Here is a 14,711-nt window from a genome sequence, read left to right as displayed (position 1 = left end):
TTTATTACCTCCTGAATCAGTTTCCTTTTTCTCTCTCTCTTTACATTGTCTCACTTCCTTTTCTTTCTGCTTCTGCCTCATTTAACCAGGCCTTTGCCTGTGTAACCTTCTTTGTTCTGCCTCTTCTTACTTCCCTTTGACTTTGCCTCTTTTTTTTCTACCAGTTCTCTGCACTCTTCTGCCTGTAACTTTCCTCTAAACCTGTACTTCTTTTCCCACTTTTTTATATATTTTACATTATCTGGTGCTCTTTGGCCCATTCGTTTTACATCTCCTTCAAATTGAACCTCGTCAGGTTCACAACAACAACATTTACAACAACTATTACAATTTCCCATTTTGATCCCTTTTTTAATTTTTTTAATGTAATTTTCCGTTTTATTCGTATTTTTATTTTAAGGTTATATTTATTTTACCGGTCTTTTCATTTTTTTTCTCCTTATGAGTCCCTGACTCTTTCCTGTAGGGACTCTAACCCTGACGTCTCTTTGTTTACTCAGGCCTGAGGGATTAATTTAAACCTTGTTCTTCCAAAAACAGATTATTAGATCCCAGATCTAATTCTAAGAGATCCCTGATCTCCCAAGTCCCTGACTTGCTTTATTTATTTCTAGAAATGGTTGTTTCTTACCCTCTTGATGATTTGAGTCCCTGACTCAATGCTTGCCTGGCTGGTCCGTCTCCTCTCATTTGGTTAGTCCCGTCACTGTCCCACTCTCCAGGGGACCTGGCCTCCCTGTCCAAACGAGGCTTTAGGAGCCCTGCGGTGGAGGTCTTTTCAGGAGTCTTTAACTCTGCCTTGCAAGGTCTTCAGGTCCTCTGATGTGGAGAGAGAGACAGATGTTGGGGCCCCACGTTGGTGCGCCAAAGTTTGTTAAAATAATTCTGTCATGAAACAAGGTCACAGGTTACAGGTTACAGTTCACATTAAACAGGCTCTTTGAATAGGGCTGTGTAAAATTTTAATTCACATACCTCTGCATGAAGTACAACATTCTCATCACAGTTTCCCAGCTGAAGTTTGTGTGTGAAAGCAGTACAGGCCTCAAAGCAACATCATGTCACTGCTTTACCTTCAAATAACAGCTTCTAAATCACTTTGATGCTACACTGACTTCTAACAGGGTGAAGCCTCTGGGATTTTAAACAGTCTGTAAGGGAAATTGTCCTTGTTGAAGTTTGAGAGTTGCTGATTCTCTGAAGAGTTTCAGACTGGCTGTGATGAATCAGATCTCTTTCAGACCTGCAGCACAGAGAGAAGAACCACAGAGTGTCTGGACTTCTATACAACAGAACCGTGGTTACATACTTTATGACAGTTGTTCACAAGCCTTCCCCAAAACAATGATCCTCTGATGATTGTGTTGATGGTGTCTTCCAGCGGTCCTGTCGTCCTCTCTACCTTCCTGTTAACACCTCAGGTGAAGAGGATCTCCTCTCACATCCTGATATGTTCTGATCCATACACTGATACCTCAATCCAAAACCGTTTCATTCCCACAAGACGCCAGAGTTTTATTTTCATCACAAATCTTCAAATGAATCAATAATATTGAGATTTATTTCTTCCTGATGTTAAACAGCGACCTGCCTTCTTCTGTCTGGTTTCAGGATCAAAACTCATTCTGAGGAGATTTTTGAAACAAATGTTGTTTTTACACTAAACTGGTCAGAATCTCACGGCTTCAACATGTTTTCATTTGTTTTAAGAAACTGTTTGTGTCGCTCAATAACAGCCATAAATTAGTCCATTCAATGTGTTTCTGATTTATATAACTACAGTGTCAACATGTGAAGTTACTGAGAAACACTTCTAATCCTTTAATGACTGTTCTGATTTATCATTTGGGAAACAACGAGTCATTTATATAATATTTATCATTGATTGTTCATTTCTGATGAAACTGAAGTGAAAGAGTAAAGATAAAGCAGCAGTTTTTGGATGTTAGTGGACCGTTAATAACGAGGAAGAAGAAATAAACTGAGGCTTCCTCTGGTTCTGCTGCATCGATGTGAACTGTGAGTCGGACCATGTTACAGAATAACTCTGTGACTCAGTCTGACCACAGTAAATGTTTATTGATGGTGTGAATGATGGACTTTTCTTCTTTTCACTATTATATATTTGACACTGTTACTTTTTGGACATGACTTAAAGGGCCTATTTGTGAAAGTGAGAGTAATTAGTAAGAGTGATGTGACTGTGTGAGGCTCCACAGCAGCATCAGTTCAGAGGTAAGAAGAGCTCTGGACGAGGACTCGACGAAGACCCGAGACACTGCTGATCTTCACTCAGTCAACATTTATGTAGAGCTTCATGCAACATTAATAGAGAGCTTTGGGTTAAATTTGGTTATCAGTAATAATTAATGGTTAGATTAGATGGACTTTATTTATCCCACAACGGGGAAATTCACTTGTTACAACAGCTCAAGATGCAACAAGTACAGGAAAAAAGTCAGACAAATACACATAAAGTAAAATAGAAAATAAATAGAAATAATAAGATATTTAAAAAAACAAAGTGAGACTCATAACGGCAAAAAAAGTCATTGAGAGTATTTGCCTCTTGTCTCTCCAGTCCTGGTCTCCACCGTCTCTCTCTCTCTCCCTCCACCTTTTCCATGAGCAGATATCTTCTTCAGTCCTCTCCAGACATCCCTGGTGTTGTTCTGTTCCAGCTGCTGCTCCAGTTTCCTCTTGTAGCTGTTGTTCTCCTTCCTTATTTCCTGCCTGAGCTGCTTCTGGACTCTCCTTCTTTGTCCCCTGATCTGAAAACCCTCTTCTTTTTGTCCAGTAGGGTTTTGATCCCAGAGTTCACCCAGGGTTTGTTGTTGGGAAAACACCGTACCTTCCTGGAAGCTCAGTGTTCTCCACACAGAAGCGTATGTAGTCTGTGATGCAGTCTGTCAGGCTGTTGATGTCCTCCCCTTGTGGGCTGCAGAGTGCTTCCCAGTCTGTGGTATCAAAACAGTCCTTCAGTCTTTCACTGGCCTCCTCAGACCAAACCTTCACTGACTTTTTCTGTGGCAGATTTTTTATTCATCCTCCTTTCCTCTGACCACCCTGATGATCTGGAAGCCTTCCAGGGTCACAGTGAGTCTGGAGAGAGTCTGTTCAGCCACATCTCCATGTAGCACATGAGGCCACACTCACGATAGTCTCTCTCCATGATGACAGACGGTCATTATGGTTTATACCGTCTTTTCACCGCCCAATGCTTCACTCCAGCTCCGCAGCCTCTTTTCCTCCTTGAATGGCTCTCCAGCTGAAGTTTATGATAAATAGCAGTATGCAGACTGCTAATGTTACAAACTGACCATCCATGGTTCCTCACTTGCAAGGTGGGTCAGTGCAGCAGAAACAAAAAATAAAGAAATAATCTAAACACACTAAAAACACTAGAAAGACAAAGTAAAAGACAGAGCTGCTGTAACTGGCTGCCAATCTTGCGGCGCCATCTTTTGTTACATTATAACATATACATTATAATATCAGGGATCATTATTAATTATGATGAATAATAAGATCCAGTTTACATTAGATCAGCTCGGGAAGAGGGAAAAAGAGCCAAGTCACCAAATCAGTCTCATAAAAAGGTCCTAAACTGTTTGTAACTCTGATTAATGATTAACTTAATAACTACAACAAACTTACCATAACAGTTGTAATGGTCGAAGGGTTTTTGAGTCCTTGACAGAGTCAAGGTTAGCAACATTCACTCTTGTACAATATTAAATAGACAGCATGAAGGTTCAAACGTCTTTTATTCAACACAAAGATGAAAACACTCTACCTAACTAACATGTACTATATACAGGTGTGTGTGTGTGTGTGTGTGTGTGTGTAAGAACAAAAGCAAAATGGTGGCTGGGTTCAAAGTACCACGCCACATGGCATCGACAAAGGAAGACTACAAACAAAATGGCTGATCAAAAGGGACTGCAAGATGGCTGATCGAAGGTCCAGGATGGTGGATCCCCACTTGTTTCATTGATAGGAGAGAACAAGAACAAAGGTGGGGCTTACACCATGTGATCACTGATATTACATTTGGGTGTGATATGCTCCAGGGTGAAGGAGTGTGTGTATGTGTGTGTGTGTGTGTGTGTGTGTGTGTGTGAGACATGGTACTATGTTAGAGAAGATGGTTAGCTGCATGCAAAGACCCTGAGCTTTTGTGAAGCATCATTCAACTACAGTCAAATTAGCCGTGTAGCAAAGCAAACTACCAATAACCTGACCTGAGATCACAATAACACCAAACAGTGAACAAACACGTAGATTCAACACATGTGCATTACATCAACCAGAGTTAAACAGTCCAGTGCTTAGCCGTGCTATGCTATGCTGTGTGCTATCTAGGGCCCAGTTCAACGTTACCAGTCTTTGTAGAAAAGATGCTGGTGGTTCTTTGGCTGATGAGCCAAGCAGGAGAAGGTTGTAATTCCAATGTTTAACAATGCTGTTCTTGTTGTGCAAAGTCTGATGAAAGACAGATGACGGAGGAAACTGGTCGCTCCTTTCCTTTGCAGGGATAGCAGTTTGGTGCTAACTTGCTTCGTGTTCCTTGGATTGTGGAGTTAGCTGGTAAGCTTTGCATTACAGCTGCTGGCACTAACTAAGCTGGAATACTACTATTTCCGAATTCTTAGACTGGGGAATTCTGGTAAACTGAGATCAGTTCAAAGTCCACTTTGAAATCCACTATGAATGACTTCATCTGTGGGTCCCAACACTGCTCTGAATCTTTTAATCTGCTCTTACTTCCTGTGATGTGATGTCGTCTTCTTATCATCCTTTATTGGTCTCATTCTTTTATTTATCTCTTTATTTGCATCACATTTTTCTTTCTTTCTTTGTTTTTCTGTGATGTTTCCTGTTTTATCTCTTTTATTCCTTTTGCTTGTGATGACTCATACTGACTGTTGGCTTTGACTGTTCAGTGTTTACTCTGTAATGTTCTTGATTTTGCTTGATTGTCAGAGCACTTTGTAAACTGTGTTTAAAGCTGCTGTATAAATGTGTATTCCAGTAAAAATCATATATTTGTGTGAAGCCTCAGCTTGAAGTATTTCTCAGTACTTTCTGAGTTTTCTCTGGCTCTTTATTCAGCATTATTCTGCTGGAATTGGAGGACGTTGACGCCCTCTCCTGGTGAAAAGAAACCACAGCTGTTGTGTATCCAGTGAGCTCATATCACGCTGTTCAGTCTGTATATACCTCAGTCTGTTACATTTCACTACACATATTTCACTGTTTGTCATCCTGGAATCAAATGAGGGAAATCTTCAGTGGTGTTCTGAGGCGGCACAATCACTGACATCTTTTAAATCAGCAGGAAGTCTTTTATTAATGCTGCCACCACGCTGTTTTATTTCAACATGTCTCGTCTGTTTTATTATCATCCATATTGCTCTTTATTTATTGTATTATTTATACATGTCTGCTGTTATTGGCCTCAACTCTGACATGTTTTAATCACGTTTCAACCTTGTGAAGCCCTTTTTAACTGAGAAAACTGCTATATGAATAACGTTTATTGTTATTATTATTATTATTATTATTACACATACAGAACTCAGCACCAGTGTGCTTCAACTAATAATGCAAGTAACCGTCTCAAACAAATGGACGTCAGTGATGATTCATATTTACAGATTCAAATCCAACAAACATCCTCAAAATACAGCCGGACCTCAACAGCCACAAAACACTGAGAGAAACACAATGATTGTCATTAAAATCTGTCTTCTTTCTATATAATAATCACACAGAAATCCACAGATGTTGTGCAGTTTATGACGTCACTACGGACATAATTACATGTGTTAACCAACATGATCAAACTGTTTGTTTCATCATTAGAAACACATGAAACGAGTCAGAGTGTTTCAGGTGGAGTGTCGAGTACATTTCATCATATTTTACTGTCCATTTACAACTTTGTTCACAATGATTCTTCACAATTAAAGCTGCAGATGAGTCAATGTTTTCTGTTTCTGACATTTCACTAATCTTTCTGGATTTTATTGGAACAAGAGCCACAATTCAAAACAACACATGACAGAAAGTACAAGTCAACAGAATTTCCACAATTTAATGGAAGTGGAAGAAGTTTAAAATGTAAATGAAGAATCTTTTCAATCAGTTTGAATCATTTTGTACAAAGTTCACTGATGAATTTATTACAAGAAGCTGAAAGATTGATGTGACTGTGATCCTGTACAGACTCAACTGTTCAGCACTGACAATGTTTCTGTGACAGGAGGAGACTCTGCAGACTAAACACCACACAGACACACTGAGGAACCAGGACCGGACCTGAAGAACCGAAATCCAGGATAAAGAGGTTCAGTGAATGTGGTGTTGAAGGTGTGGAGGTGGATCAGTGAGTCAGAGGAGACTCTGTAGAAGGACAGAGTGCCGGCAGGATAGTCCACATACACTGCTACTCTACCAGAGGAGGAGGAGGAGGAGGAGGAGGAGGAGATGTCTGTTTCTCTGTCATTGTGCCTGACAGAGTAACGACCACCAAAGCACCACAGACTCCAGGACTGATCATTCCGTCCAAACAAACAGTCTTCACCGTCTCCTCTCCTTCTGATTCTTCTGTAACTCACTGATATAGAAACATCTCCCCTCCACTCGACCTCCCAGTAACAGCGACCAGTCAGACCAGTTCTACACAGCAGCTGAGGCCACCAGGGCTCAAACCTCTCTGGATGATCAGGATATGACTGAACCTCCTCCACATGTCTCATCTTCCTGTTGTTGTCAGACAGTTTGATCTTTCTGCTGACTGTGTTTGTGTCGACTGTGAGCTCACAAGAATCTGATGGAGAGAAAAAGACACAACACAGCTGCAGTTATTAATGTATCATCAGTGTGACGATGACATCACAGATGTGACTGAGTGATGTCACAGTGTGAAGCTGCTTTGTTTTCATGAATCAAAGTAGAAACACACTCACACTTCCTCAGACCTGGTGTCAACCATCGGACTCCAGCAGGCTCCACCCTGAAAGGAGGAGGGGGGTCAGAGCAGCACATCCTCTTTCAGCATGCAAACATGGACATGACATGACTCATACACAGAAACACAATATGTCCATCAGGCTGCTTCTCCCTGTTCTCCCTGAACCTCTTCACCTCTGCCACGCTCCTCACACACACAGTGAGCTAGAGGATGTTGGTGTGTGTGAAAGAGGACGACAACATGTGAGAACACACACAAACCTCTGTTTGGATTTATGACTTCATCTTTATTTTATTGGATGTTGTTGCTGTTTCCTGTGGGCTACCTTACGCTTGCTGTCTGATCCAATGTCAACTTGTGCTTATGTTTGTATATTATAGGACTTTTGTATTTGGATGTCAGAACTTTTGAGGTCAGATTCCTGTTTGAAGCTTCGAGGGCTTTTCTGAATCTCACCTGCACAGTCTGCTTTTTGTTCTCGCTGTGTTTCTGCTGCTTTGTTTTACTGAGCAAATAAACAAATACAATTTATACGTAATAAATCCATCAGAAAACGTTGGACGTTGGTTCCCGACCTCTGCCACAAAACCAAGGGACAGAGACTCCCAGACTGTTTCCCTCCAGAACCTCACAAGTGTCACTGAACCTGTTTGTGATAGAAACAGCATCATTTCATGTGTTGACATGTTCATGTTACTATAGTTTGGTGCTGGATTGATATCTGATGGATATTACAGCAGTAATAGTTACTGTGAGGAGAACTTCATGTCATGTTTGATGCCATTAAAAGCAAAAAAAATGACAGAAAATGTCTCTTAGTTTGAAATCTGCTGTGGTAAACATGATGTGTCCAGATGTGACAGAGGAACATCTGACTATGAAGCCAGGAATCTGTCTTTCTTTCTGTCTGTCTGTGGTTCACATGTCTCCAGAACCGTTCATCCAATCTACTTTATACTTGGCAGGTTTGTTGCTGAGGACTCAAAGAAGTGCAGTGTTGACTTTGAATTCAATATTAGAATCTTTTAGGGCTGCGACAACTAACCCATTAAATCCATTATAAAAATAGCTGCCAAGCAGTTTCATTGTGGATTAGTTGGTTTACGTTGCGATGCAGGCGCTGTGGCATGGAGCGAGCTGTTTCACTTCATAGTCAAAGATGGTAGAGCGGAAGATACGTCAGGAAAACACATTCAGTGCAGCAGTTCTAGCCAATGGTGCACCTCACGTTAGCTCAGGTGATGAAACAGGAAGCTACTCGGAGTCGCACCGTCTCCTTTCTGAATCGGCTCCTTTACACATTTGCAATATAGCGGAGGCCACGGAGGCAACAGGAACTACAAACGTTACAGAAGAGAAAAGTGTACGAGCCAAGTCATCAAAAGTGTGGCAGCACTTTATATTAAAGTGTTCCAAGAAAACAGCTACAAGATGTGCAGAGCTGCTCTCACATGGCACGGTAGCACCACATCACTGAGCACCTGAAGAGAAAGCACGTCGGAGACACTACGGGTGAAGGAGACTCGACACGGTAACTTAGTAAACCTTTCAAACCCATAACCTGCCTACACTGATCCGTAGTGTCTGTCCCTTTAGTCACTTATTGTTCAGTATCTTTAATGAGCAGCAGTATTTGTTTGTTGGACAGGCTGACTGACACAAGTTTGGACAGGATGAACTTTTGGAACTGATAAACTTCATCCATTAGTAAACCTGTTGTTCCTGCAAACACAAGATTAGGGCCCGGCTACATTACAGCTTTCAATTTAAAAAGCAACGTTTAAGACAGAAACACCTTTCACCTGTGCTCTCAGGTTTGTGATGGATCAGTGTCGCCCCCTGTTGGGTAATTAGCTGAAGTACGGCCAGAGACACTGGAGTACATAAGAGGAGGTTTTACAATATTTCATGTCGTAGTAAGAGATCGTCTGAAGTCAAGTCTTTATTTCTTCACAACAGAAACTTGAGCATTTCTGTTCTGTTCAAATATATATTACATTTCCTTTGTATTCTCAGTGCATGGCTCAGGCTGCATTCACAATGTCCATTTATCTTTTTATTTAATTTTCTAAATTCAAAAATGTCTTTATTGGCACGATGTAACACAAACATGTTGCCAAAGCAAGCGCACAAACATTGAGAAGATGAAGAAGAAGAACATTCTAGTGTAAAGACTAGTACAGTAGATCAAAACACACCATAGAACTATAACCAAAGCTGACAATAACAGCACAACACTAAATAATAAGTGTCATCACATATAACATGAACAACTCTCAGCTGACTGTCACTCACTGTCCCTCAGTTTGTGGCAGCAGAACATAGACTGCTGCTGGATCACAGCTCTTTGGGTTCTCCCCTAGTAGGACTGTTAATGTTTCTCCATCTACTGGCTCAACAAACCCTTTGTAATCTATTACATGTTTAACATGTGTTTCTCTAATATGTTGATACTTATACTTATATGTTGAGGAAGTGCTGCTCTGTTGTTGTTGTGTTTTATTGTACAGGCCTGATCTGTATTTGCCCTTTACATCAGCAAATATTCACTCAAACAACAAGGCCTGTACTGAGCTCACTGAGGTTCATGTGAATTGTGCTACTATGCATACTGATATTATATAATATTGTGTCTCTCACTTCACAAAGAAACAAGTCAACATGGGTGACTATGTTCTGAGGAAGGACGCCCCATGACACCACAGCCAGCAGCTGTTCTGACTGATGCTATCCTCAGTATGCTGCTAACACACACGAGGCCTCTATCAATGGTGGAGGATGAAGGAGTGCTATGTGCACTTTAGAAAACAAACTATATTTTACTTTTACATTCTTCATGTAACAAACATTTTAGAGGTGTGAATCTTCACCGGCCTCGCGATTCGATTACGATTCAGCTGTCGACGATTTTCGATGCATCTCAGTGTTCGTCATCCTCAATGATCTCTATTACTGCACACGGCTACTTTTCATCATTTAAATTCCCCTTTTATTCACAAAGTCCTTCCAATAATCAGACTACAGCAGGCTACAAAATAAAAGCTGCATCTTTTCAATAATCAAACAAAACATGTATCCATCTGCAGCGTCTTTCACGTGCAGGGCCGGTTTTTGTTATGGGCAATGTGGGCGACCGCCCAGGGCGCAATCTATGTGAGGGCGCACAAGCGCCCTCAAAAAAAAAAAAAAAAAAAGACAAAACAAAACTTGCCAGTTTTCTAGACTACCGCTCATTTCCATGTCAAGTTAGTGGAGTGGGCGCTGGGGCCTCATTGTCACGTCAACTTGCTGCTGAGAGTCACATAGGTTGTGTGTGTCAGAAGAGGTAAGGGGGAGCGGGGCGGGGGATCAACTTGCGACTGCAGAGGTTGGATCAAAGGAAGGGGGAGGGGGAGAGGGATAGACTGATGATCCCAGGCCACATAACACAAACTGCTTCCAAATAAACTGTATTTCATTCCTAAAATTAATATAGACCCATATACCTACATGTAATTAATTGGGTTATGTGAAAAATGTAAAAAAAATAATAATAATAATCTGTGCATGCATCTACGTGAATTTGTTTACATCACGTGACTCCAGTTGTTTCACACTGAGGCACAAATACACTTCAGTGATGATCTAGAATGCAGTTACTCCAGTGTTGATAAAGATCCATGTCAGAACCATTTTAAGTTCAAAGTCAAGCACTTTGGCAAAACACTGATTCTCCAGTTCAGGGAAAGAGTTTCTATGACATTCAGTGATTCAATTCATTCATGTGTCACAGAAATCTTTTGAATTTGAGGTTCAGTATTTTCTGATCAGACATCTGACACAGAGGGTCTGTTGTTATTATTAATATCATAACACAGCGGTGACGTGGTGGAAATTAGATTTAATGTTAATGTTTTGATGACCCTCTGCAATCAGTGTGGAGTGTGAAGTAGCTTGGATGACGGTTCATCAAGCAGCAAAACCAGAGGCCAACAAATCAAACAGGCACATTTTGAACAGGCACTAAACTAGTCTGAAAAAAGAGGTGTAACTTTAGTGTTTGTTCCAAGACTCTCCTGGTCACTGATCTTCATCTCTTCTTCTCACCTTCCTCTCTTCACTTGTAACTCTTGGCTTCAAGCTATGCTGCCTTTTCTCCTGAACTGAACTGAACAACTGGAGGTGGAGTAAACGAAGCAGACCTCCCGACACTGAACCATCTACAGTCGAGATACAGAGTCTCACACTGACTGTCTGTGGCTGCAGCAGGACTCTTCATACCTGAGAGTGTCCAGTCTCCAGCCTGGATCCTCCAGTCGAGCAGACAGCAGCTTCACTCCTGAGTCTCCTGGATGATTGTAGCTCAGGTCCAGCTCTCTCAGATGGGAGGGGTTGGAGTCCAGAGCTGAGGCCAGAGAAGTACAGCCTTCCTCTGTGATCAGACAGCCTGACAGCCTGCAGACACACAAAACAACACACATCACAGATCAGCTGAGGGTCCTGATGATTCAAAATGGGTTTAACGTTTATTATATTCATCATCTTAGTTTTCACTAATTTACTAATCAGCACTAAACACAGAGTATAACTGAAGCTGGTGGAAATGCCATTAGTTTTGCAAATATTTGGTCATGAACCAACATACTGTACAGATTAAAATGATGACCTGATGATGGAGCTAGATGAAAAGTCAGAGGATCACCAAAGTAATTACAGTTCGAAGTTCGAACAGTTCGAATATATATACATACATACACACACACACACACATATATATATATATATATATATATATATATATATATGTATAAATAACCTTGTCTGATCTAGACCTGCTCCAATTGGAAAGTTACAGGAAATAATGAAATAAAATAATGAATCCTGACCTGAGAGTTTCAAGGACACAGTGTGAACTCTTCAGTTCAGCAGAAAGTAGCTTCACTCCTGAATCCTGCAGGTCGTTGTTACTCAGGTCCAGCTCTCTCAGACTAGAGGACTGAGAGCTGAGAACTGAGGACAGAGCTTCACAGCTTCTCTCTGAGAGGTTACAGTCACTCAGCCTGGATAAAGAATAATAAGCAGAACAAGAAAATTATTTCTATTTGGGTCAATAACAGCACATTTACTGCATTCTGAAGAAACTTCTCCACACTTACAGAGCTTTGTTGGAGGCTTTGACCACTGGCAGCAGCCTCAGAAGAGCCTCCTCTGAAGCAGAGTATTTCTTTAGGTCAAACACGTCCAGATCTCCTTCTGATGACAGTAAGATGAAGACCAGAGCTGACCACTGAGCAGGAGACAGTTTATCTGTGGAGATTCTTCCTGATCTCAGGTACCATTGGATCTCCTTCAACAGAAAACGATCGTTCAGTTCATTCAGACAGTGGAACAGATTGATGCTTCTCTCTGCAGGCAGAGTCTCTTCTAACTTCTTCTTGATGTGACCGACTGTTTCCTGATTGGTCTGTGAGCTCCTTCCTGTCTGTGTCTGCAGACCTCGGAGGAGAGTCTGATTGGTCTCCAGTGAAAGACCCAGGAGGAAGCGGAGGAACAAGTCCAGGTGTCCATTTGGACTCTGTAAGGCCTCGTCCACAGCACTCTGGTAGAAGTCTTTTCTTCTGTTAGATGTCTGAGATGTTGTTTGTTCTTTTGCCAGCAGATTGACTCCAGAGTTGATGAACGTCAGATGGACATGAAGAGCAGCCAGAAACTCCTGAACACTCAGATGGACGAAGCAGAACACCTTGTCCTGGTACAGTCCACTCTCCTCTTTAAAGATCTGTGTGAACACTCCTGAGTACACTGAGGCTGATCTGATGTCGATGTCACACTCTGTCAGGTCTGATTCATAGAAGATCAGGTTTCCTTTCTGCAGCTGCTCAAAAGCCAGTTTTCCCAGAGACTCAATCATCTTCCTGCTCTCTGGAGTCCAGTGTGGATCTGTCTCAGCTCCTCCATCATACTTGACCTTCTTCACTTTGGCCTGAACCACCAGGAAGTGGATGTACATCTCAGTCAGGGTCTTGGGCAGCTCTTCTCCCTCTCTGGTCTTCAACACATCCTCCAGAACTGTAGCAGTGATCCAGCAGAACACTGGGATGTGGCACATGATGTGGAGGCTTCGTGATGTCTTGATGTGGGAGATGATTCTGCTGGTCTGCCTCCTGTCTCTGAATCTCTTCCTGAAGTACTCCTCCTTCTGTGGGTCAGTGAACCCTCTGACCTCTGTCACCATGTCAACACACCCAGGAGGGATCTGATTGGCTGCTGCAGGTCGTGTGGTTATCCAGAGGCGAGCAGAGGGAAGCAGGTTTCCCCTGATGAGGTTTGTCAGCAGCACAGCCACTGACGTGGATTTTGTGACATCAGTCAGGATTTTAGTGTTGTGGAAGTCCAGAGGAAGTCGACACTCATCCAGACCGTCAAAGATGAACACAACCTGGAACTCTTCAAACCTGCAGATTCCTGCTTCTTTGGTTTCAGTGAAGAAGTGATGAATAAGTTCCACCAAGCTGAACTTTTCCTCTTTCAGCACATTCAGCTCTCTGAAAGTGAATGGAAATGTGAACTGTATGTCCTGGTTGGCTTTGTCTTCAGCCCAGTCCAGAGTGACCTTCTGTGTTAAGACTGTTTTCCCGATGCCACCCACTCCCTTTGTCATCACTGTTCTGATTGGTTCATCTCTTCCAGGTGAGGCTTTAAAGATGTCTTCTTGTCTGACTGTTGTTTCTGGTCTGTGTGGTTTCCTGGATGCTGCTTCAATCTGTCTGACCTCATGTTCATCATTGACCTCTGCAGTCCCTCCCTCTGTGATGTAGAGCTCTGTGTAGATCTGATTCAGAAGGGTTGGGTTTCCTGCTGTAGCGATCCCCTCAAACACACACTGGAACTTCTTCTGAAGGTTAGATTTAAGTTTACGCTGACAAACTCCAGAATAACTTCCTGAATAAACACACAACAAACAAGATCATTAAGTTATTATAAGGAAAATATGACAGTTTCCTTCCCCTAAAGATTGCATATATAAACAGATTTTCTATCATCATCATCATCAGACTTCAGTAAACGTCATCATGTTAAATCTGTAGAGAAATCCTCTTACTGCTCTGCAGACAGTCAGCCAGCTCCTCCTGCTTCATTCTCCTCAGGAAATGAAGTGTGATCTTCAGAAATGCCTCTCTGCTGTTCCTCCTCTGCTCTTCATCCTCACTGTCCAGCACCTTCTCATCCTCCCTCTGACTCTCTACGAATCCTGAGTGATCTGAACTCAGAACCTTCTGGATCTTTTTCAGCTCGTTCTTCACAAAAGTGACAATGTTCTCCTCCAGCAGCTGGAACAGAATATTATGTGAATGAGACAATTTAAAGTTATGGAGCCAAACATCAGATCCATGTTTGACAGATTCACCACTGGTCTGTAAAGTGCAGCATGGAGATTATTGTGAACAGACCAGATGTAAAAGTAGTTGTTGTTCATGTACAGACCATAAATATGGAGTCCAGGTGTGTTTGATGCTGCTGGGCAGACTGACCTCTGGGAACCTCTGAGCTCTCCTGGTCGACTCTGTGGAGGAATCATGAAGAATCAGCCACATTATGTCTGTCCACTCAGAGACAAACACAAGCTGAAGGTCTTTGAGTTAAAGTGTTGATGACATCATTGAATCAGATGGTTTCCTCTGACATTAAAGTGTTGGTCGTACTGCTGATCCCACTGTGAATCAACAGTCCAGTCTGCAGCTCTGTGCAGCTT

General features: G+C 41.9%; 1 protein-coding gene across 2 annotated transcripts; it reads right to left on the bottom strand.

Moving 5' to 3' along the window:
* Window positions 1-5,786: 5,786 nt before the first annotated feature.
* On the bottom strand, window positions 5,787-14,102 carry LOC141008585 (protein NLRC3-like). 2 transcript variants are annotated; one of them, XM_073481018.1, is made up of 6 exons: window positions 14,061-14,102; window positions 12,115-13,900; window positions 11,845-12,018; window positions 11,240-11,413; window positions 6,975-7,021; window positions 5,787-6,835 (listed from the first exon to the last, which is right to left on the bottom strand). In XM_073481018.1, the coding sequence occupies exons 1-6, from the start codon at window positions 14,095-14,097 to the stop codon at window positions 6,285-6,287; spliced, it is 2,769 nt and encodes a 922-aa protein (XP_073337119.1). In that variant the 5' UTR covers window positions 14,098-14,102; the 3' UTR covers window positions 5,787-6,284. The 2 variants fall into 2 exon arrangements, with proteins under 2 accessions (XP_073337119.1, XP_073337120.1); XM_073481019.1 differs by lacking the exons at window positions 5,787-6,835; window positions 6,975-7,021 and adding an exon at window positions 7,055-7,625.
* Between the last annotated feature and the right edge of the window lie 609 nt (window positions 14,103-14,711).

Source organism: Pagrus major, chromosome 14 (assembly GCF_040436345.1).
Source record: "Pagrus major chromosome 14, Pma_NU_1.0".
NCBI classification, from domain to species: Eukaryota; Metazoa; Chordata; class Actinopteri; order Spariformes; family Sparidae; genus Pagrus; species Pagrus major.
Note: the sequence above shows the minus strand (reverse complement) of the source record. Positions and strands in the feature narration are given on the sequence as shown.